Genomic DNA, 24,481 nt, shown 5'->3' on the forward strand with positions numbered 1-24,481 from the left:
GAGTTTTTTCGACCTATGAAGCCACCTTGCTTGTTGGAGGAAGGAAGATGACTGATGCACGCCCAGCCCAGTGGTCCCCACTTGTTATGAGGTCCAGGCCCAAACTCGGCGGGGTCCCTGCAACTCCCTTCTCTTGCATCAACCCAGAATCAAAGCAGGGGCCCTGGGCTGCCAGGCTCAGGTGCAGAGCCCAGAGCATTGACCCTGTCTCCCTGCCTCCCCAGGGTCAGCCAGGCCAACAGGGACCTGGCCTCTGTGGGGCTGCCCATCACCCCACTCTCCTTCCCTATCCCATCTGTGATGAACTTTGACGAGCCTCGCATCAGCCAGAACGGATGCCCTCAGGTATGTCTCCTCCCCAGTGGTTCCAGCTTCCTGTAACTCCCCCACACATTCACTGTTCACTCACTCAGTGAGTCGGTCAGCAGTTCCCTTGACTATTGAGTAAGAGTTGACTGAATTCCGCGGCATACCCAGGGCTGCACTCGCCTGTGCGGCAGAGAAACTGCCCTCCAGGACCTCTTGGTCTGGTGAAGATGGGAGTCACATGGGTAAAAAGGTTGAACATCAACACAAGATAATGTATAATCTAATAACAAACTGGAAGGGCTTGTCAGGGCTATCACATCAGAGGAGAGAAGATACAAAAGGGCAAATGTATAATTCCACTTATATGGGATACCTAGAATAGGAAAAATGAGAGTCAGAATGTAGAACGACGGCTACAGGGGCTGGGGAAGGGGAAGAATGGGGAGTTAAGGTCATGAGTACACAGTTTCTGTTTTGAGTGATGAAAAGTCCTGGAAATAGATAGTAGTGATGGTTACACAACAATGTGAATGCACCTAACATCACTGAACTGTACACTTAAAAATGGCTACCATGGTGAATGTCGTGCTATGTATATTTTACCACAATAAAATAAAACAATTTTTTGAGGCAGAGCTTTGCTCTCATCTCCCAGACTGGAGTGCAGTGGCATAATCTCGGCTCACTGCAACCTTTGCCTCCTGAGTTGAAGCAATTCTCCTGTCTCAGCCTCTCGAGTAGCTGGGCTTATAGGCACGCGCCACCATACCTGGCTAATTTTTATCTTTTTAGTAGAGACGGGGTTTCACCATGTTGGCCAGGCTGGTCTCGAACTCCTGACCTCAGGTGATTCACCCACTTTGGCCTCCCAAAAGGCTGGGATTACAGGCATGAGCCACTGCACCCAGAAAAAAAAAAAAAAATTTAATCGGAGGAGAGGGATGTAAAGCCTGGATTAGGGAAGGCAGTCTTGGTTTTTCTTTTCTTTTTTTTCTTTTTCTTTTTCTTTTTCTTTTTTTTTTTTTTTTTTTTTTTTTTTTTTGAGACAGTCTTGCTCTTGCTGCCCAGGCTGCAGTGGCGTGATCTTGGCTCACTGCAACCTCCGCCTCCCAGGTTTAAGTGATTCTCCTGCCTCAGCCTCCCGAGTAGCTGGGATTACAGGCACCCACCACCATGCCCAGTTAATTTTTGTGTTTTTAGTAGAGATGAAGGTTCACCATGTTGGCCAGGCTGGTCTCGAACTCCTGACTTTGTGACCCACACGCATCGGCCTCCCAAAGTGCTGGGATTACAGGCATGAGCCACCACACCCGGCCGGCAGTCTTGAATTTTTAACAGAGAAACGGACAGGGCAGGGCAATTGGGCACAGCAATAGCACAAGTGTGAGGTGGGGACGCAGGCTGTGACTTATGTCAGGGTGGACAGGAGTGCCGTGTGTTTGAGTATGAGACTGGGGGCAGGAGCATGCACAGACCATGGCTGAGTTCAGGGGAATAGCCAGATTGGTCTTTTCTCATCATCTGCGCTTCACTGCCAGCTTGCCCTACACGATGGTCCCAACATTCCTAGGGGCCTTGGAGGACAGAGGGATTTTTGGAGGTCCCTCCTATTGTCTGCCCACCAATGCTCATGTCTGGCATAGCAAAAATAGAACAAGACACCCCTTTGGAGCCCAGGCTTCATTTAAAGGCAAAGACATTAAAAGAAGGCTCAGACATGGGGTAGAGTGATGGTGGTGGGGAGGAGTGGGACAAAGGGGGACCCTGGGGACAGAGGCTTCAAACCCAAACCAATCCTTTGCCTGATTTCCCCAGAGTTACCTCACACATGGCCCTGCATTTGCCCAGAAAATTAAGAACCAATCAGCAGGCTATCCCAAGGGGCCCCAGGAGCTGCCTGCTTTAATGAGTGCACCCCCTCCCACCCCCAGGCTCTCTCTGGCTGCCTTTGCTGCCTAACTAATCTGGGTGGGAGAGGCACCACTCACTACACAGACTTGCTCCCAATGCCTTTTGCATGTGTGGGACCCGGTCCAGCAATGGCAGGACACCTGTTGAACATCACCCAACCCCGTGGCAGCTGGGCCAAGTTGAGAATTTGCTGGCAGCCGGCACAGAGGTGCCCAGGTGCAGCAGTGACAGAACAGGGGCAGGCTGCTGTGGTAAGGAGGGGTGGGGATTGCCTGGGCAGAGTCCTATCTGGAGGGGCACCAGCCAGCAGCCTGCGCTAAGACCTCACACAGACCCCTGCTCTGTCCCTTTTGAGCTTCAGTCGCCTCATCTCTACAGTTGAGGGGGTGGGATTGGACTTGGTAATTTCTAGGGCCTGCCCTCTCTGACATCTTGGGGGGCTATGATTTCTCACCAATTGTCACCGTGCAAAGCACTGTTTGACCTGGGTTTGACCCCAACTCTGTGACTTACAGGCTGCATGACCTTTGGTAAGCTGTTCCTTTCTCCAGACTCACTGATTCCAATCTGAAAGGAGAACTGGAGAACTCAAAGGATAATCGTTGCAAAGTGTCCAGGCCCGAGTTAAATGGGTTCCACTCTTCACAGAGCTGTACCTCCCCTAGTGCCAGTGTCCCCTCTGAGGCCAGCCTCACCACTGCCCTTTTCACATCTGGCTCCAAGTAACAGAAACCCCAATTTGGATCGGCTTAAATACTAAGGATATATATTGTCACACACCACATCAACTCACGACATAGAATGCTGCCAGAATTGGTGGATGCTCAGGCTCGGAAGGGTCCTCGAGGTCTCAGGATCTTTCCAACACCCCAAATTACCATCTTCAGCTGGCTAATGGCTCATGGGGGCACCTCACCCAAATAAAATGAAAGACCAGCAGAAAAGAGGCAGCCTTTTTTTTTTTTTTTTGGAGACCAAGTCTCTGTCCCCCAGGCTGGAGTGCAGTGGCGTGATTCTGGCTCACACTGCAACCTCTGCCTCCCGGGTTCAAGCAATTCTCCTGCTTCAGTCTCCTGAGTAGTTGGGATTACAGGCAAGTGCCACCTCGCCCAGCTAATTTTGTATATTTAGTAGAGATTGGGTTTCACCATGTTAGACAGGCTGATCTTGAACTCCCGACCTCTGGTGATCCGCCCCCCCTTGGTCTCCCAAAGTGCTGGGATTACAGGCCTGAGGCATCGCACCCAGCCACAGCCCATCTTCTTGTAGGTGGTTTTAAGGAGCAACTGGAAACCAACCTCACCCAGCCATCCCTCAGCAGACCTCCTTCCTGTCTCATTGGCCGGGATTGGTTACATGAACTTCCTTGAGCCAATCACTGAGGAGGAGTGTGGCTCTGCCTTGCTGGTATTAATGTGTAAGGTTATGGAGGCGGGGCCACCCGGACCCAAGGGCCATCTCCTGGCGATGAGGCAGGGAGGGGCATGGTGGTGGGCTAGGTGGCCCTCAGTGGAGCCTGGTGATGGCAAAGCCTGAACTGGTGAGTTAAGGGATAGATGGCAGGTGGGACTTCACCTGGTCTAGCCTGCTGGAACCAACATAGGGTGGGTGGTGTAAGTTACTCCTGCCCCAGCACCTTGGAAGGGGCCCATTGCCCAAAAAGCTTCTCCTGTGGTTCTGGTCTCCTACAGAGCTAGAGTGGAGTTCCGGGAAGCCATGTGTGCCTACCACCAACTCCTCCTTTCTCAGCCCCACAGTTGGCTTGTCTCCTGGGGCCCCTTCCATCTCCACAGACCCTGCCCTAGTGCTGGCCTCCCCTCAGGTCCCTGCCATCCATTCTCTGAGGAGCAGCCAGGGTGTCCCCTGCCTAGCCCCTCCCCTGGGCCCCTCGTCACTATCACGACAAGGCAAAGCCCCACTCTCAGCCAGGTCCACAGGCCCTGTGCCCTCCAGCCTCCTAGCTTATGGCTCCAGCTCATACAGACGTTCTGCAGCCCCACTGGACGGCTTGCTGTTCTCCACACCCATGCTGCCCCCTCCCACCTCCAGCCTCCACCTCTATTGCACTCTCAGCCTGGAATGGCCTTCCTCTCTTTACCTAATGCCCTTGTCCTTCACGTCCTCCCTGAGGAATGGGGTCAGAAGTCATGGCTTTCTCCTCGCACACCCCAGCTCCCACAACCACAGCTTGCTTAGGACTCCACATGTTTGCGGGTGTCTGTCTGTCTGTCTGCCTGTCTGTCCCCTATCCTCTTGGAAGACGGTGAGCTACAGGGTCGGGGGCAGAGTCTGGCTCTAGCAGCACCCCACAGGTATCTGGCATGGAGAAGCCCTCCAGAGTCAACATTTGCTGAGTTCAGTGGAGTTGAACTTTCATCTTAATAGCAAAACATCCATTGTCTCCTTTAACCTCACAACAGGCTTTCAAAGTGAGGAGTTTGAGGCATATCCCAATTGGATAAGGGGAAAAGTAGATCCCAAAGAGCAGAAGGGACTTGAAGGTCACATGGCAAGGTTGAGGCAGACCCAGGCCCAGAGCCAAGGGGTCCTATCTCTCTAGATACCCCAGCCCAGCATCTGTTCCCAGCAACTACTCCTCCTGATGGGGCCACTATGCCTGGGCAGAGCAGGCAGAGGTGGGTGTGGGTGGGCCCAGGGGAAATGAGGCGGGGGGTTGGGAGGGCATGGAATGAAGGCTCTGTCCCCAAGGGGAAGCAGGTCTGCCTCCATGGCTGGGGGTTAATGGCTTTTCTGAAGATCACAGCTGAGGGTTAATGACATTCCGTAATTCCACCACCGCTGTGGCCCTTTCCATTAGCATCTGCAGGCAATGCCTGCCTCTCCCAGCCCCCACCCTGCACACTCATCAGCCACAGCACCCTCACCAGGACTCTGGCATCAGACTGCAGGTCTTCTAACTTCGAGTTCCTCTAACTTCGAGTTCCCACCACTCCTGCCTGCACATACACAAGAGAGGCTGACCCTCCCTCCCCAATCCTAGGTCTGAAGGGATCTTTCCTAGGTGACTTGCCCTGGGAAACTACTCAGGGAAAGGGCTGTTCCTTATTGGGCAGGCAACCACTCACCACCTCTGGCTTCATAGGCTCCATACAGACACATGGGTAGGTCCCAGAAAGGGTAGCTAGCATCTACTAAATAACCTTCTTCCAGGGCAGTAGCAAGGTATGGGCAGCAGGGGACTGAGTCACAGGTGCCCCAATGCCTGGCAGACAGTCCCAGCCAGGTGGACCCTCCTGCACCCAGGAGAATGGGGCGGCTCTGGGAGGGACATGGTTTGGGGATCAATCTTGAAAGATCACTCCCAAGCCCCACAGAACTCAGAAGCAACTTCTCTCACCAGACCTGTTGGCCAAGCTCCCGTAAAAAGTGGGATGCTCCCATCACTGCAGTCTCTGTTCAGGTGTCCAGGGCACCCTAGTCCTGAAGTGATTGCAACCCATCTCCCCAGGGCCAGGGGCAGACACAGCTGAGCCTCGGGCTGAGCCTGGACAAACCAGGCCCATTAGTGTGACTGTCATCAGCACCCTGCCACTGTGGGGGAGTGGACCTACGCTGATATTTCATGATCCTGCATCAATAACTCGTGGAGCCGCAGTGCATTTGTGCTGACCTTTTCAAGCAATGACTGATTCCTGCAGGGCAGCAGGAGGTGGGAGCGGCCGCTACTGTTGCTGACAGTCCCTGGCTGGGGCACAGAGGCAAGGCAGTCACTCGGTGGGTCTGTGGCAATGACCCATAGCCCCGCGCTGTGCTGGGACCCTGCAGGGCTGCCGGCTGGGAGTTACAGGCTGATGGCCATCTCCCATCTCCCACCTTCTGGCCTTGGCAGATGCCAGGCTTCCCCCTGGAGCCTCTCCTCATTCCAGGCGTCCTCTGCACAAGATGTGCTCAGTGCCACTCCACATGTTTGCTTGTGCTGTTTTCCCATCCTGAAGACCTTTGTCCCTCTCTTCACCCAGCCAGACCTTCCTTCAGAGCCTTTCTCTGGTTCTGCTTCCTTCAAGGAGGCTTTTCTGACCACCCACAGGAACATTTCATATAGCTCTCTTATGGGCAGTGCTACAGTTAATACTGTCTTGTTTCATTGTTTGAATCATACCCATGTGTGTGCCCTAACTGCTGGCCTAGGGTGCCATCAAGTCCCCCGAGTTCCCACTGGCCCACACTGTGGGCACAGGGAGGCCCTGTAGTCTGCAGAGCTGTCTTGGCCTCTGCAAGGGGCCAGGGAAATTGTGTGGGGCAGAGAGGGGCTGGTGACAAAGACAGAGGTCATGTCTAACTTAGCATCTGTGACACCACCAGCCACGGGTGTGAACACGAGTGCAACACTTTAGGAAAACAGTTTACCAATAATGAATAAGGTGTCCTCAAATACACACGTCCTATAACCCAGCAATTCCATTTTAGGTACTAAATTGTACTAAGGAAGTAATTTGCGATATGAAGATATGTAGCAGAGAACTTTCAATGCAGTGTTATTAAAGGGAAAAATGGGAATGGAGACATCAGGGCACTCCGACATGACAGAATATCCTGAAGTTACTAAAGTCATGGGTGACGAGTTTTCTGTGACTTTGGATATGCTTAGGTTTTACTGGTAAATGAAAAAGGCAGGATGCTAGAATGGCGATTATACATAAAGCACACACAGAAAAAATCTAGGAAGAAGCACAGTTTTATGAACTGTGTTTATCGTAGGAACACCGGAGGTGTTTTTCTTCTTCCTATGTTTCTGCATTTTCCTAAATGTATTTATTACGTGTGTGTTGCAGTTATTTATTTATTTATTTATTTAGGGACAGAGTTTCCCTCTGTCACCCAGGCTGGAGTGCGGTGGCACAATCTCAGCTCGCTGCAACCTCCACCCCCCGGGGTTCAAGCAGTTCTCCTGCCTCAGCCTCTTGGGTAGCTGGGATTACAGGATTCCCCCACCACACCTGGCTAATTTTTGTATTTTTAGCAGACACGGGTTTTGCCATGTTGGCCAGGCTGGTCTTGAACTCCTGACCTCAAGTGATCCACTTGCCTAGGCCTCCCAAAGTGCTGGGATTAGAGGCATGAGCCACCACGCCCAGTCAGCTTGCTTTTATAACTGGGAGAAACTTTGTGACAAATATAGATACACACAACGAAATATCTGAGTATGCCTTGATTTGGGAGAAGCTGTGGCCCCCACCACCTGCTCCTACCTTCTCCCTCCAGCTGTCCAAGCCTGGGGGACCCCCAGAGCAGCCCCTATGGAATCAGTCCTTCCTCTTCCAAGGCCGAGATGGAGCTACCAACTTCTCAGAAGACACAGCCCTGGTGCTGGAGTACTACTCCTCAACTTCAAGTACGTGACCCCTGGTGCCTCACCAGGGCAGCCATGCCTCAGGAGATTTGTATTATGAAAGGGTGTTCAGACCATCCCACCTCTGCCTCCCACAGGGATGGATGGTTCCCAGGTGCCCAGGCAGCTTCCTAGTGCAGGCAGAGGAGAGCTGGCTGCATTCCTTGTCCACAGGCCAGGACACGTGGGCCTGTCCCATACTAGGTCTTAGCCTCAAGCTTTGTTTTATTGCACCCATCAGTGATGGGGGAGGGCTGGAGCCCTCAGAACTCACAGAGAGGGGAGAGGAAGATGGGCTTCAGAGACCAGCTGATCCACAGTCTTCTGCACGGTGGGATTGAAGCCCCCAAAGGGCAGAGACTAGGTTGATGTATATAAATTCCCAGACACACAGAGTATGTTTAGAGTTAGCTTTGAATTCACAAAGCCCTAAAGATGAGAAGAGGATGTATGTGCAGGGAAAGGCCAGGAGGCAGGAAAGCAGGCGGTGGGAGACAGGAGGACTGGATGTCAGGTATTAAAGCAGAGGCCGAAGTGGGGGCTTTGGCAGGAGCCCCAGTTGATCCCTCCCACACAGTGAAAGGCAGCCAGCCGTGGACCCTCGACCAGCCCCTGGGCATCTCTGTGTTGCCGCTAAAGAGCCGTTTGTACCAGAAGATGCTGACAGGGAAAGGCTTGGATGGGCTTCACGTGGAGCGGCTCCCCATCATGGTGAGCCCCCTGCCCTGAACTGGGCCCCTGGCATACCACCTGGCCCCACCCTGCCTCACCCTGCCCCACCTCACCACACCTCCATAGGAGAATTTGGCTTCTCTAGGAGCTTCTGTCAAGGCACCCACCAGGGAAGCCACCCAGTCTAGGAGTGAGGAGCTCCCTGAAACCCCAGAAGCCAGTCTTGCCTCTGGGACTATGACGAACCAAGCCAGAGAAATTGCCCCTGAGCAACTTGGGAGACAAGTACAGGGAGACCCCATGAGACAGTACAAGTGCTCAGGCTTTCAGCCAGCCAGACCCAGGTTCAAATCCTGTCTTGGCCCCATCCTCACTGTGGAAATTCAGGCACATTGCTTAACCACAAGAGTCCTCGTCTCTAAAACAGGAGCAGCATGCCAAGTACACAATTTCTGTGTGTAACAAGAGAGTTCAGAACTCAGGCTCTAGAACCAGACTGTCTGGCTTCAAATTCTGGTTCCACCACACACCAGCTAACATGACCATGGGAAAACTACTTAAAGTGTCAATGCCTCAGTTTCCTTGCCTGTAAAATGAGTACACGGCAATAGCACTTTTTTCATAGCGTTGCTGTGAGATTTCATGAGAAAACCATGGAAAGCACTTAGAATAAGTTCTCAACAAGAATGAATAATATTGTTACCATCGTTCTCTATTTCTATGCCACCATTTCCCCTAAAATACTTCTGGCCATCCTGACATAATAGACCTCAACAAATGAGAATCTCTCTGTCAGATGAGCCTAGTGGTGCCAGACAGGTCTCTAGAGGAGTTTAGAAGGGATGGTGTGGAGGTGGTTTGCAGAAGCAGGAGGCCAGCTCCCACCTCCCTCCCACCTCCTAGGTACAGCCCCCAGGTGACACCTTCCAGAGAACTCCAGAACAGTAGGTGGGGCAGAGGCGGAAGCTGCCCTGGCCAGCATGGTCTGAGTGCTCCCTTCTCCTCCCCAGGACACCAGCCTGAAAACTATCAATGGTGAGGCCCCCACAGTGGATCTCTCCTTCCAGCTGCTTTCCTCCGAGGTAAGGCTGTGGGCCAGGGGAGGGTCAGGGCCAGCAGGCACATGTTAGTGAGATCCAACTTCCTTCACAATTGCTGGCTTTGTTCAGGGACTTCCGGGGGAATGGGACTACTACTTTGGATGGAAGCATCTAAGGGTGATTTGAGACTCCAGAAAAACAGAGAGAACGCTGAGATTAGGAAAAGGAGAGCTGCGAGCAGAGGGCCACCCAGACCTGGGAGTCAGCCTCTGACCAAGCCCAAGCCAAGTCTGGCTCACTGGGATCAAGGTTCTGCAAGGGTGAGCTAGGATATCAGTTTTCTATTGCTTTATAACCAACTTAGCAGCTTAAAATCATGCCCATTTATTAGCTGACACTTCTATAGGTAGGTCCTGTGACACAGGGTGGCTGGAATCAAGATGCTGGCAGGGTCGCATTCCTTTCTGGGGGTTCTGGGGAGGAATCCACTTCCAAGTCCATTCAGGTAGCCACCACAATCCAGTTCCCCGCAGTGGTGGACTCACAGCCCGGTCTCCTTGCAGGCTGTCAGCCGGGGCGGCTCTCAGCTCCTGAAGGACGCCCGCATGCCCCCTCACAATGGCCCCGTTCATCTTAAGCCAGCAGGCATGTCCAGTCCCCGTCACACCTCAAAACTCTGACTTCCTCTTCTGTCAGCAGCCACAGAAAACTTTTAGAAGTGCTTTTAGAGGGGCTGGTATGACAAGGTCAGGCCACTCGAATCATCTGCCTGTCTTAAAGTCAACAGTGACGTATAACAAACATCATCCCAGGTTCATCAGTCATCATATTCACGGGTTCCAAGAATGAGGGTGTAAAATCTTGGAGGCCTGTTTTTGGAATTCTGTCTGCCACAGCTGGGTTGGTCCAAATGTGAAGACACCCAGGGCTGAGCCCTGCCTGCTGGATGAGCCTCGATCCCTCTAGCTAGCTACACCTGGTCTCAGCCCAGCTTAGACCCTGCTCACTTGGCTGCAGTGCACATGCCAGGCACCCGCTGGACTTTCCCCCTTTCCTTTCAGTGGTGCTGGGATGTGGGTAGTTTAGGACCACGAACCCAGAAAGTGTTTGCAGGGACTAATGTCCGCACCAACCCACTCCTGCCTTCTTCCCACGCAGGAAAAATATCCGCCAGCTCTGGGGTAGTACTTGGCTCTGTGACCTCACTCATGAAGATCACAGGCAATCCTATGGTGTGGAGTGTGAGGAGTATATCTGGGCTGGTACCAGCCTGAAAGCGCTTTTACAAGGCCTCTGGAGAGGGTCTGAGACCCCCACTGGCACTCTCTGCTAGGTATCCAGGATCGCCCTCTCAAGGGTAGAAGCAACAAACCCCAAGAAAGAGGCAGCAGAATCTTGGAGAGAAAGGTCACAAACTTCCCAGTTTGGAGCCCAAACCTCTGGGGCCTCTTCCCAAGGTATAGAGTCTGCCTGTGGCCACTGGCCACTGCCAGCCCCTCCCCACCTCCCTCTGCCTCCTGCCCCTTCCACTGGGCATGTGTATCCTAGGACTAAAAGGAGCGTCAGGTGCCCCTTGTCAGGGGACTGACTAGTGGGCCCAGGCAGGCAACAGGCAGGTGGGCGAACAGTTTCCCAATTGCCCAGCGGCTGGGCACAAAGGTCTCCAGTAATGAATTATTCACCGGAGCTGTGCTAAGTGCAGAATTAATCCCTTTCCTTCCAGCTGGCGGCCTCACTAAATTATCCCTCCAAGTCATGCGGGAAAATGCTGCCGAATTCATTTAGCTGCTGAGTGTTTTGATCTAGGCCTTGTGATTTTAGCGTCTCCTTCCCCCAACCCCCTCCCCCTGGAGGCGGGTAAAAAACCTTTTAGTAATGGATTTCTGAGAAGAAAGGAAAAGAAAGGGGATCAGGATTGGGTGTGTACCAGGAAAATAGTACTAGCAGAAATTCAGATTCTACAGCCAAGAATGCGCGCGCACACACACACACACACACACGCACACTCTACATATACGCTGTCATTAATCACATGTGAATATCTACACACAGTCACAGACACACAGATGTGTGCGCACATACCTTGGCAAGAAGGATGCACACACTTAATGCATATGTACATGCTCTCACATACATGCAAACTGACACACAGGCGTTTTCACACCTGTAGTGGCACACACAGAAGCTAAATGTCTTTGTAGTGGAAATATTTCTTGGTCAACTATCCGACAATTGGCCAATAACTGACTCCCTTTGATTCCAGAATCTTAAAGACCAGGTTAGAAGCCTGAGTATAAAGTGCTAATGTGGTTAAATTAAATTCACCGTGAAGTCCTTGCAGCCACAGCACCCATTCATTCATTCTTTTATTCCATGTATATTTGATGAGGAGTCACTGCATGTCAGGAACTATGCAAGGCAAGAAGTAGAATTTTGGCTGCCATTGTGCATTGAAATGGGGAGAATGAGGGGTTGGCAGCCATGGACCTCATTCTGCTTTGAGCTCATACCTTCATTGGGCTTGGACATGGCTCTCTAGTGTCTGAGCCCTTTTGGCATCCTTCTCCCTAAGGAATGACAGAAAAGTGTTGAGAATTCATGAACAGGTCAGATGGCATTGCAGCTAAATCTAAAGGGCCCCATCCCCTTCTCCACCCCTCATTACCACCTTCACTGCAATACCATCATTGTTCTCTATGCAACTGCAAACATTTATGAAGCACCCACTATGAGCAATTGCTGTTCTGGATTTTAGGAATATTACACTGAAGAAGAAGAAAAAAACCAATAAGGCCTTGTCTTCGTAAAGCTTGCGTTCTTAGCAGGGAGTATGGAACAGACAATAAACAAATAGTTCATAAGCAGATATCAGCTAATGATAAGGGGTCTGAGGAAATTCAAACAAGGTCACATGATACGGAGTCCTTGAAGGGGCTATTTGGACTCCTCATGGTAGCTGAGTACAGTTATGAGCTAAGCTGCTATAACAGAGATCAGGTTCCTGCCGCCTTATTGTTGCGCCTAAAGTGTTGCCTGCGACTTCATCATGGAAGGTACCTGGTATTCATCTCTGCATCCTGGACTTCCGGAAGGCAGCGGCAGGGCTGGGGCCATCAACTCTTCCACCCTTTAAATCAAATATTGCACAATGGGTCCAGAAGACACCACCTGACACCTGGAGGTCTTAGAGTCCTGCGGACACTCTAGCTGCCGAGGCTTGTGATAGTGGGCCTCTCAGGCCCCTTGTTCACATGGTCAACAACTCCATCCTAGGGGCAGGTCTTTGCACGTGGTCAGACGTGATCAGTGCTGCCACAGAGCGGAAATGCTTCAGGAGAAATGAATGTGCATGCCCTATTTGGGCCCAGCCCCAGCCCGAGGACATAGGGCTTCCCCTATGAGCCTCCATGTCCAGGAGTTTCGGGCACAGGCTGTCCTGGATAATTGGACATTTTGGTGAACACAGCTTCCCCACACCCACCACCCCCACATCACCCATTCTCAGGGCTCTCAGAACCAGCATGGCGAGATTTGCAAATAGGCAGAGACAGACGATGTCTCTCTCAACAGCCCACCCTGGACGGCGATCTCCTTGGCAGCGAGTGGCCATCCCAGCCTCTCCTCCCGCGCCGCCGTGATGGAGAGCTCACTACCGCCAGGAACAGGCCTTCCCATGACTGAGTGGTAGAAATGGCCACCCCACATTGAGCTCAACCTGCCTCCTGGGGCCCTCCCTCTGCCCCAAGCTCCTGGCTTTGCCCCTGAGGCTGCAGGGCAACCCCAGCAAGCCTCCTACATAGATCCCATAGTCAACCAACACTTTTGAGGGCAGACAAGATAACAAAGCCTGCAGTCTCAGTGAATGGCAAGAGGTGTTGGTCTCTGGTTTGGAATATTGCACTTGAAGGTGGCTGGTTCGTGATAGGTTCATTTTTTACCCTCTGGTGGGACTTCTCTAGTCATTTGCTGCTTAAAGTGATCTGCCTTAAGATGGTTTGTGTGTGTAGGTGAGTATATGAACACACACAGATCACACAAAAACTAGAAAAACATGTACACTCGTATACAAAAACATACACACAGAAAACTTCCCTTTATTGCACATTCAGTGGGGGCTGGCCTTTGAGATCGATTAGGCTCTAAAAATCCATGAGTTTGGCTGGGTGTGGTGGCTCACGCCTGTAATCCCAACACTTTAGGAGGCTGAGGCGGGTGGATCACGAAGTCAGGAGTTCAAGACCAGCCTGGCCAACGTCGTGAAACCCTGTCTCTACTAAAAATACAAAAATTAGCTGTGGTGGTGGGCGCCTGTAATCCCAGCTACTTGGGAGGCTGAAGCAGGATAATAACTTGAACCTGGGAGGTAGAGGTTGCAGTGAGCCAAGATGGCGCCACTGCACTCCAGCCTGGACAACAGAGCAAGACTTTGTCTAAAAAAAACAAAACAAAACAAAACAAAAAACAAAAAACTCCATGAGCCTATGGCCACTCCACATACACACACACATAAACACATACACACACACTTTGGTCTCCTCCATTCCCCCTCTGATCTCGGCCTCTTCTCTTTGAAGAGTGTGATGTGGTCCCCGGGGAGTCTACACTTCCCCAGGCAAAGCAGCTTGGCTCTCTTAATGAACTGGTTTCGAGATCCCACAGTATCCTGGGTGCCCTCCAGCTTGCAGCTAGCCTCTTTGAAGTGAGGCCCACACTTACCAGGTTTTCTGGGCTGACCATGTGGATTGGAACCTGGGATGCACGCAGTAGGTGCTCATTGCATCGGTTCCTGCCTCTCTGCCTGGAATGCACCTCCCCATGAGGTGGGACAAGTTCATACCGTCATCTTGGTATACAGCAACGTTTCTCTTCTTGGGTTTAAGATTTGGGATCCATCGCCTTACCCAGATGGGGCACCAGGCAAAAGTAGGGCCTCTCAGATGGGTGGCCACACCCTCCTCAGCCCACAGCCCCCAGACATGCTGGGAGGACTTGAAACCATCTGGCTTCCTGGGAGTATAGAGAGGGTGCATTTGAGGAGAGGTGGTGGTGACACCTGCTGCCACCACTGAGGGCAGGGGCAGCTGCCATAGTCCCATCTGACCTTCCCCCTCCCTCTTCCCCTCACAGGGAGGGAGTGGGGCAAGTCTTTGATGTTACTCTGGTGGCTTCTTTTCAGACTAGTTACAAAGATCTCTCTGGAGACCAGCCCAGAGTGAGGACGAGTGGCCACTTAGCAAATACAGAGGAGAGGGCAGGGGACAGGCAGCATCACGCTGGCTTCTGAAAAATTTTTATAGATTTTTTGTAAGCCACACATGACACTCCTGGGCTAGTCCTTAGAGAAACCACAACACAAACCTCCCTCCATTTCTTCCCCAAGCACAGCGGCCTGAATGGGCCAGTGCCCAGAACAGTACAGCTGTCTCCTCCACTGGTTCTGCCTTCTGAAGGCTGTTCCCACCCACAAGACTCCATCTCTGAAAACACTACCATAAGGATGGATCCAGAGAAAGAGACCCTTTCCCTGCCACCATCTCACACCATCCCTCATTGCCCTCCCTCCCACACACAAAGCCTCTGCCCACCTGTCCTCTCATTGCCTCAGGTCAGTTGGCAGGAGGGAGAGGAGACAGATCCACCCCTTGCCCACAGGTGCCCTTTCCCTCACCTGCTCAGGTTCTAGGTCCAGTGTAGAGCTCTTCCCTTCCCATCCAAAGGAAGCTTAGAGCTGGGTGCAGTGGCTCTGGAGAGATTAAAATCTGTACACCTGTAATCCCAGCACTTTGGGAGGCTGAGGTGGGCAGATCACCTGAGGTCAGGAGTTCGAGACCAGCCTGGCCAACATGGAGAAATCCTGTCTCTACTAAAAATACAAAAATTAGCCGGCTGTAGTGTCAGGAGCCTGTAATCCCAGCTACTAGGAGGCGGAGGTTGCAGTGAGCCAAGATCGTGCCACTGCACTCCAGCCTGGGAAACAGAGCAAGACTCTGTCTCAAAAAACAAAAAACAAACAAATCAAAGGAAGCTTAGAATGGGGCGGGAGAGACATGAGAGTCTGTGCTTTCACAAGGCCAACCTGGCCCCCAGGTCACGGACTCTCAGTGTGGGAGCAGGGCTGGCCATCTCACCTCTCCGCCCACGCTGCCATGAGGGAGGCTCCTACCTGCTTTCCAGAATGCCTGAAACTCCCCATAGTGCTCCCTGCCTTGGGGACAATATTGGCCTCCCTTGGTGATCTTGCAACTCCCATGCTCCCCACTCCAGAGAAGGAGCTGAACGGTCCCTCCAGAACAGACACAGAGAGTTTGACAGACTCTACTTGGTCATTTCCCATGACAGAGAGCTCATTACCACCCAGAAAGGCCTCTCCATCCTCTACTAGCTCCTTTCTAAACTTCCTTCTGTCTTCTGTCTCTCTTCAGTTTCCTCCCTCTGGCCCTGCCTTTTCCTCCCAGAGGCCCGCTCCAGAGAAGTCAGGGCCTGTGACCATGTCAGTCCTACCGACATTTGCAAACTATTTATGGCATCTCCAGCCTGAACCCACTCTCCTTCCTCTTCCTCTTTGTAGCACTTGGTTTCTGATTATTGTCCTGCTGGTTGTCTCCTCTTGACAACATTCCTCTTAAAGTATCCCCCAAAACTGTGGGGCCCAATCAGCATTAGAGATAGAGTAGGACCATCACTCCCTCTCGCTGAATACATTCTCCCCTTTGGTGCAGCTGAAGCCTAGCTTTGGTTCTATTTTAGCATTTATCAAAGCAGTGAGGGTCCGTTTAGAGCCAGAGTCTCACTCTGGCACATGAGTAGGCAACATGTCTGCATCTTGCCTCCCTGCTGTTCTTTTTTTTTTTTTTTTCTTTTTTTTTTTTTTTTTTTTTGAGACGGAGTCTGGCTCTGTCGCCCAGGCTGGAGTGCAGTGGCGCGATCTCGGCTCACTGCAAGCTCCGCCTCCCGGGTTCCCACCACTCTCCTGCCTCAGCCTCCCGAGTAGCTGGGACTACAGGCGCCCACAACCGCGCCCGGCTAATTTTTTGTATTTTTAGTAGAGACGGGGTTTCACCGTGGTCTCGATCTCCTGACCTTGTGATCCGCCCGCCTCGGCCTCCCAAAGTGCTGGGATTACAGGCGTGAGCCACCGCGCCCGGCCCTCCCTGCTGTTCTATATTGAACTTAGACAGGGTTTCTCCCCTGTGGTGTTTCACCTTTTTCATCTCAGCCCATCTTCTAAGCTTGAGATCATTCTGGACCCTGATTCTATCATGCAACACACAGTCCGATCTGTACCCCCAACCCCAAGCTTCAGGTCATCCGTGGAGGTGGCCAGGACACTTGAAGTGTTGCAGTGTCCACCTTGTAATCCTGTAGACCTGGGCTTGAATCTGGATCTTCCATTTGATCTTAGCCACCCTGAGTTTCACTGTTCTCTTCCATAAAAGGGGATTGTAATCCCTACCAGCCAGGAACATAGTGAAGATTGAATGAGGGAGCATGTGCAGATGCCTAACACAGTGTCCTGCAGATGCTCGGTAAAGGATCTCTTAGTGTCGTTCACCCAGGTTTCTGACAAACGTGCTGAACTCATCAGGGATGAGGACAGGGCTCCTGGGGGAGGGGAGATGGTAGAGCCCTGTGAACCCATCACTCGGCACCCGCCCCTCATGACAGCTGCTCCACCAGCTTCACATCCATAAAGACATCAGGAGGCCTTGTCAAGTGCTGAAGATAAACATCGCTAGCACCACATTTGGTCTCGCTGCAATTTTCCGAGAATAAAGAAATGGGAAAAGTGACAGACAATCATCTCTCCAGAAGCTAGATTTGCTAAAGTCCTCAATGTACCCTGCCCTGAGTTGGAGGCTGTGGAGCCTAGGAGCTCACAGGCCAGAGTGGGAAGGGCTGGACCGAGAGGCATACTGCTTCCAATTGCTAGTCATTCAGAAGACCTGCTTTAGCTCATCTCAAATGCCTCATCAGGCTGGGCATAGTGGCTCACGCCCATAATCCCAACACTTTGGGAGGCCAAGATGGGCGGATTACTTGAGCTCAGGAGTTTGAGACCAGCCTGGGCAACATGGCAAAACCCCATCTCTACTAAAAACACAAAAATTAACCAGGCATGGTGTTGTGCACCTGTAGCCCTAGCTACTTGGGGGCACTGAGGCAGGAGGATTGCTTGAACGTGGGAGTTTTAGGCTGCAGTGAGCTATGATGGTGCCACTACACTCCAGCCTGGGCAACAGAGTGAGACCCTGTCTCAATTATTTTTTAAAATGCCTCGCCAACCACAGGACCCAGTGTTGCCTTGAGAATGTGAGCCTACAACTCCCGGCTGCAGATGGAGTATATTAAGTCAGAATGCAGAGATGACTGAGGAAACTGGACTTTGGACACTCCCTTCCCTTGCTCTGCTCTCCCTGTGAGCCCAGTGCATAATTGGTAGATTGAAGAAGGGGGAGGGAAGGAATAGAGAGAGACATGGCAGAAGCTTCTAGACAAAACTTCTCAGAAAATGGGAGTTGGTCTTGGGATTCCCCCCTACTCAAAGCCCAACCACCTTAGCATAGACCTCCCTTCAGTCCCTTCAGCCAAGATGTATCGCTGGCCCAGCCAAGGTCATTCATTCATTAACCATTTATTAGATTTCTTTTTTTTTTTTTTTTTTTTTAGACGGAGTCTCGGCCTGTCGCCCAGGCTGGAGCACAATAGCATGATCTTGGCTCATTGCAACCTCCGCCTCCTGGGTTCAAATGATTTTCCTGCCTTAGTCTCCCCAGTAGCTGGGATTACAGGTGCCCGCCACCATGCCCAGCTAATTTTTGTATTTTTAGTAGATATGGGGTTTCACCATGTTGGCCAGGCAGGTCTCAAACTCCTGACCTCATAATCTGCCTGCCTTGGCCTCCCAAAGCCATTTATTAGATTTCTAACCTGTGCTGAGCAGTAAAGCACCCCAACAGATCACTACCACCCATCTTACTAAGGGTCCTGGTTGACATTGGTGCATTGAGTATACAGAGGTCAGGGGAAGTGTCACAGAAAGGCATGGTTTGAGCTCTGTTCCAAATAGTGGGTTGGAAATTGGCAAAGCAATGGTGCTTCAGGCAAAGGGATCCCCACATGCAAAGACATGGAGGCATGACAGTGTCTGGAGCACATGACATATGGGAACTGTAATGGGCAGTAAGACTAGAAAGCTAGATGAAGTCTAGATTGTAGAAGACCTGGGTGTTAGGGTGCAGGGTGAGGGCTTTGTCATAAAGTGGCAGGAAACTAAGAAAGGTCTTGGAGCAGCAGTAGGATGTGATCTCAACTATGTTGGAAAAGTCTCTCTGCATAAGAATAGAGGAACCCAAGGGAAAAAATTAAATTCAGAAAGCCAGGTTTCAGGGTAGCAAGAGTGAGCCCACAGTCAAACCACTGAGTCACAGGCAGGACTTCCATACTAAAATCCTCAACAGAATTTTTAAAAATTCTTATCAGTGGCTCAGCTCTCCTGGCCTCACAACTTGCTTTGGGATTAACCCTCTAACAAACACCACTTTCTGGCAAATGAATCATGGTCCCACCAAGGATTAACACTGGGGTCCTTCTTGGCTGGGAGACAAACTCAGAGCTTCAAACCACTGCAGCTGCAAGAGCATGCAGGATGCCATAAATGAGGCTCGCTATATGCAGGGGAGGCAGCAAGCCCTCTTGGAGGGGCCTGTTGTCTGAGCTTCGCCTACAGCTGAAGAGATAAGAACCTACAACTGCAGCCACAGGAAATGACAAAGCAGTGACTGATCGGGGAGCTGCTGCACAGGGCTCATTACAGCGCTTGCCAGTGGGCGAGACACCCTTATCAGGGAGAAAATTGCATCAGGCCTCCTGAATTACTAGCGATTGGAAGCAGATTTCTTGGGACTCACTTTGTTAGATACCTAATGAGCGGGATACAGGCGGGCAGAGCCCAAAGCCGGCAGGGCGAGGGACAAATGTCTTTGTTAAACAGAATTTGTCAGTTTCCGCTCCAGGCCCCCTGGGGAGGGTTCAGGGCCAGCTAATTGAATTAAGAGCATGTGCGCTCCAGCGAGAAGGCTCAGGGCGGGGCGAGACGCAAGCAGGCCGGAAGGCGGGCACTTTCAGCACCAAGGACAGCAGCTGCAGCCTGGCTAGTCTGTAATTGCGGGGCAGGCTGAAACTGTTGCATTTTGCATGACTGGGGATCTAGGGGATGGAATGGGTAGGAGGAAGGCAGAGGATGTTGTGGGGAGGAGGGAGACAGTTGACCTAAGAAGCCTCAAGCCTGTGATGCCATTGGCCTGGTCTGTCTCAACAGACCCAACTCTGCTAGCAACAGTGAGTGCTGGGAGGAGTGAGGAAGGCGTGTCTTCTCCCCAACCATGGCACTTATATGTGGTGTGGGCAGATGCAGCAACACAGGGAGCAGTGGGCTGAATGCTGGGTCTGAGCTAGTGCGTGGCCATGCATCTCTTTGAGCTTTCAAAGTCAATCTCCAATTACAGTCTTAATGAACCAGGATGTGCTACAGCCACGAAGCCACAGGGACAGGGGCCACTTGTCAGCCCCAAGCTGCCCCAGCAGGCAAGGCTTGTCAAATACAGAAACAAACATGCAGGCTTGTGGAGCGGGCCAGCAGCTCCCACCCTACCTGGAGGAAAGGAGAGTGAGGCAAGGCTGGGCTTGATTAGGAGGAGTTAGTCTTGGGATGAGTTAGTCTCCAAGGCTCTCCCCATCCTTCACTGACTCACCATCTCCTATGGGTTGGCTCTTTCTATGGTCTCGAGCAGCCTGGCCCTCTCTGTGGTCTCAGGCAAGCTCCCTTCCTTGAGAAGCAAGGGGGTGAGGGCATAATTTCCTCCCCCAAATGTGAGCTGATTGAAGCTGTGGAGTCTGGAGATATAATGCTGACCCTAAAGAAGGAGAACTATTAGGGAGAATTTAGACATGATGGGTCTCTTGGTGCCCCTCACCTCACATGACAAAAGCAACTCCCTCTGAGGTGCCCTGCAGGATCTGTGCTGTTTAGAGGTCTAAAGATTTCACTATAAAAGTTACCTCTCCACCTTGCCTCCAAATCCCAGGCCAGATGGATCCTGGCAAAGTTGAATGGGACAGGAGAATGGGAAGGTGGGCAGAGACATGCAGGGTGGGGAGGTACAGGCATGGAGCAGCCATGGGAGCAGATCCTGGCCAGGGTCAACCCCAGGGTAGGGCAGGACAGAACCATTGAGTCTGGCAGGCACTACAGGAAGGGTGGCTGGAGCAGGGATGGGCAGGATAGACTTAAAGTCCATAGATACTCTGCCTTGCCTGCCCTCCTTCCCAGAGCCCACCCCCACATCACCCCCTAAGAGACTGATAGGGTAAAGGCACTGGTCTGGACTGAGGGGTTGTTCTCACCTTTATTTTAGCTTTGTGATGAAATTAAATGGATTATACATGGTAAATTTCAGAATCCACATAAAAGTACCTGGTGAGTGCCCAGCTCAGCTCTGACCAGGGGCTCAGTAAACATCAGCTCTGGGTTATTGCATTGACTCATCTGGTGCTGGGGCCACACTGAGTGGATGTCAGGGAGACAGGCTGTGGGGGAGGGAACTCCCTTGCAATTGTCCCTGCCTTCAGTACTGATGGGGGCACCTCTAGAGACCTCTCCCTTGATTTCATTACTTCTACTTCCTCTCCTAACTGGATTAGATGGCAGTCTATGAAATCCAGGGCATGGAGATTGGCTTTCTGCCTGGAAATGAGCAGAAATGTCATTATAGGTCCTGAATCAGCATCTCACCCCAGCCCCAGGGGCCACCTGGTCAATGGGAAGATGGTCTTTGCCCTGTATTTATGCTTTCCTTCATTCTCTCCTGCATTCATCCATCCATTCATCCACCCACCCATTCATCCATCCACACAATACACATTTTGTAGCTCTTCCTCTGCAGTCAATCTGGTGTTCAGCTGTTCTGAGAAGGAGACAGATGTGGTATTTTTTCCTATCTAAAACACATGGCCCAAAAACCCTAAACCATCTGACTCAGATGCTACCCTGGGTGTCTTCACGTCAGTGGGGAACCTCCAAAGTGAAACCCGCCCTCCATGACCCATAGCTACTGAGAGGACCCCGTGGGAGAGACCGCCAGGCCTGATGCCCACAGACAAAACAGGCCCAGGAGTCTTGATCATGAAGTGCAGTAGGTGGCCTGCCAAAATCAGCATCGGGGTCCCCCAGTGTCCCACTCTTCCCATTCGCACAGTCTTGTTATAGCTGCTTTCTCTTTGGCGTTGTCTAGTTTGCACCCATTTGATGGGGAGTTGGGGGATATAGAGCCCAGACTTAGCCAAATGCCTCTGTGTACTTGTGTGACTGTCCCTTACTCTATAGACATCGCCAGAAACGTCTTCGCCTTAATGAATTTCTGCACAGCAAAGTTTATTTGAAAGTGGCATAAAAGAATAATTACTTAAAGAATTTCAGTGGTAAAGTGAAGGGTCCTTGTCCCAATTCATTGAGTTAGTATGCATGGACTTTCCTATAGAAGAACCACTTAAAAAGAGGCCCACCTGCACTCATTCCCTCTCTGGTTGTTCAGGGTCAAACACCAGGGCACCTCCAACTCTGAGCGCATCTGTACGAGTTGGCAGTGTGCCCGTTGCTCTATTTATTTCTAGCCCAAGACTCCAGACAGTGGAATAATTTGTCTGCTATGCAGCCAAGAGAGGATTCCAACAGCTGATGCAGGGTGGAACTGGCTCACCTTTGAGGGCCCTGAAAACCCTAGGACTGCATGATTCTTTGAACAATGAGTATGTTTTAGAGATAACCATGAATTTCCAACAGGGCTTTAAAGTAACCCCTCCCCAAAGGGAGCACAGACATGTCCCTAAGCCCAAGGAACTTAAAGTTTTATTTAAAAAACAAAAACAAAAATAGCAGCCAGGCACAATGACTCATGCCTGTAATCCCAGCACTTTGGGAGGCCGAGGCGGGCAGATCACAAGGTCAGGCGTTCGAGACCAGCCTGGCCAATATGGTGAAACCTCATCTCTACTAAAAACACAAAAATTAGCCAAGTGTGGTGGCGGATGCCTGTAGTCCCAGCTACTCAGAAGGCTAAGGCAGGAGAATTGCTTGAACCCAGGAGGTGGAGGCTGCAGTGAGCTGAGATCATGGCACTGCACTCCAGCCTGGGTAAGAGAGCAAAACTCTGTCTCAAAAAAAAAAAAAAAAAGAAAGAAAAGAAAAGAAAAACAGAAATAGCTTAGAGAGCAACATGAAAGCACAGCCAGCCAACTGCTAGATCAGAAGAACCCAGAAAATCTACAAGTCAGTGTGAGCTGAGACGTCCAGGCATCCTTGGGTGGTGGGGAGGCTGGTATTTGAGTGGCATCAGACTTTAGACACATGAGAGTGATAATCCTGCCAAGGGAGAAGGAGAACAGGAAAAGAACATGGAGGGAGATGAAGGCTCATCAGAATATACAGAGAGGAGAGACTCTCTGCTTAATGGGTGGTAAGATTGAAGGATGATAGAGGAGATGAAATGGAAAATAGGTCTACATAGCAAAAGGTGTCAAAAGAGTAGAGGGTTTTAGAAGCTGTTGTTGCTGCACCAAGTTTGGGTGTCAGAGATGGCATAGTTCATTTATTCTTCCACCAAAAATGTATTGAGTGCCTACAATGAGCCAGACACTAGAGATAGACAAGGTTCCTTGCTGACATGGGACTCATGGAGAGGCAGTTAAGAAGTAAATGCATTTTTAAATTTTCTGGTAGAGTAAGTGCTATGAACACAGTAAAAGGGGATAAATGAATAGAGAGTATATTGGAACTGGGATTACTTTAGATAGAGTGGGCCTCTATCTCAAAAGGCAGGAACCCCTGAGCAGGTCACATTTGGGCTGAGACTTGAATGATAAGAAGGAGACAGCCATGTAAAGATCCCTGAGGACCTCCAGGAAGAGAACAGCAAATGCCAAGGCCCTGAGGCAGGAGAGAGCTTGGCTTGTTGGAGGAACAGCAAGGGCCATGTAGTTGGGGCCCAGTGAGCAAGGGGTAGATGGTAGCAGGTGTGCACGGGCCAGCCATGCAGGGCCTCCTGAGCCATGAGGAGGAGAGGCTTGGGGTGTAGAAGGTGTGCTTATGGTAGATGGGCAGAGAGAAGGAGCCTGTTCCAAAGTTTCTCTGCACCTTCTCTTCTCAGAGACCAGAAAACTTCTTGACACCAAACAACAGCAAGGCTCTTCCTACCTTGGACCCCAAGATCCTAGATGAGAAGCTGGGAACCATCCAAGAGTCCTGGTCCAAGGACACAGTGAGCTCCACAATGGACTTGAGCACGTCCATGCCACGGGAAGTAGAGGAGGAGCCTCTGGTGCCTGAGACGTCCCGCGACACAGTGAGTGTCTCTCCCCAGGTGGGAAGGGCCGGGGCAGTGATGAGGCCATGGGAAGGGGACTTAACTGCCATCTGCAGGACTGGTTCATGCCTCAGGTGGCCAGCAGACCTCCCCTTAGGCACACTCTGCATGTGAGTTACCCCGAAGTCAAACTGCTGGGAGCTGTGGCTTCTTCATTTGCAGGGTCTCTTCACCTTTTGAGTGGAACTCCCGTGTAATTTCTTTCAAAACAAACACATGCAACACTTGGAAGCCAGGGTTCCATTTAGGTGTGTAGGCATCAACCCAGAACTTCCTGAGGTGCACGGCCACTGGGTAGTGGGCAGCACTTTTAAGAGATTCATTTTCACTTATAACGGGAGAAACTGGGGCTCAAAAAAAGAGGACACCAGCTGGTCATGGTGGCTCACGTCTGTAATCTCAATATTTTGGGAGGCCAAGGCGGGCGGATCACCTGAGGTCGGGAGTTTGAGACCAGCCTGACCAACATGAAGAAACCCTGTCTCTACTAAAAAAATACAAAATTAGCCGGGCATGGTGGTGCCTGGCTATAATTCCAGCTACTCAGGAGGCGGAAGCAGGAGAATCACTTGAACCCGGGAGGTGGAGGTTGCAGTGAGCCAAGATTGCGCCATTGCACTCCAGCTTGGGCAACAACAGTGAAAATCCATCTCTAATAATAATAATAATAATAATAATAATAATAGAGGACACCAATTTTGGTGACAGAGTCTGTGTCCTTGATCATGGGAGCTGCTGTGTCTTCCTGTTGCCGATTGAGCAGATGCTCAGAAAGGGCTGGT

General features: G+C 51.3%; 1 protein-coding gene across 1 annotated transcript in view; it reads left to right on the top strand.

Moving 5' to 3' along the window:
• Positions 1 to 17,068, top strand: part of LOC102118622 (coiled-coil domain-containing protein 33) — a 53,944-nt gene extending 36,876 nt beyond the window's left edge. The window contains exons 7-11 of the mRNA XM_073996340.1: positions 225 to 345; positions 7,444 to 7,573; positions 8,148 to 8,281; positions 9,253 to 9,324; positions 16,825 to 17,068. Of these exons, the coding sequence (XP_073852441.1) occupies positions 225 to 345; positions 7,444 to 7,573; positions 8,148 to 8,281; positions 9,253 to 9,324; positions 16,825 to 16,905 (538 nt within the window). The 3' untranslated portion in view covers positions 16,906 to 17,068. The remainder of the gene's footprint in view (positions 1 to 224; positions 346 to 7,443; positions 7,574 to 8,147; positions 8,282 to 9,252; positions 9,325 to 16,824) is intronic.
• The last annotated feature ends 7,413 nt before the right edge of the window (positions 17,069 to 24,481 follow it).

Source organism: Macaca fascicularis, chromosome 7, assembly GCF_037993035.2.
Source record: "Macaca fascicularis isolate 582-1 chromosome 7, T2T-MFA8v1.1".
Lineage (NCBI taxonomy): Eukaryota > Metazoa > Chordata > Mammalia > Primates > Cercopithecidae > Macaca > Macaca fascicularis.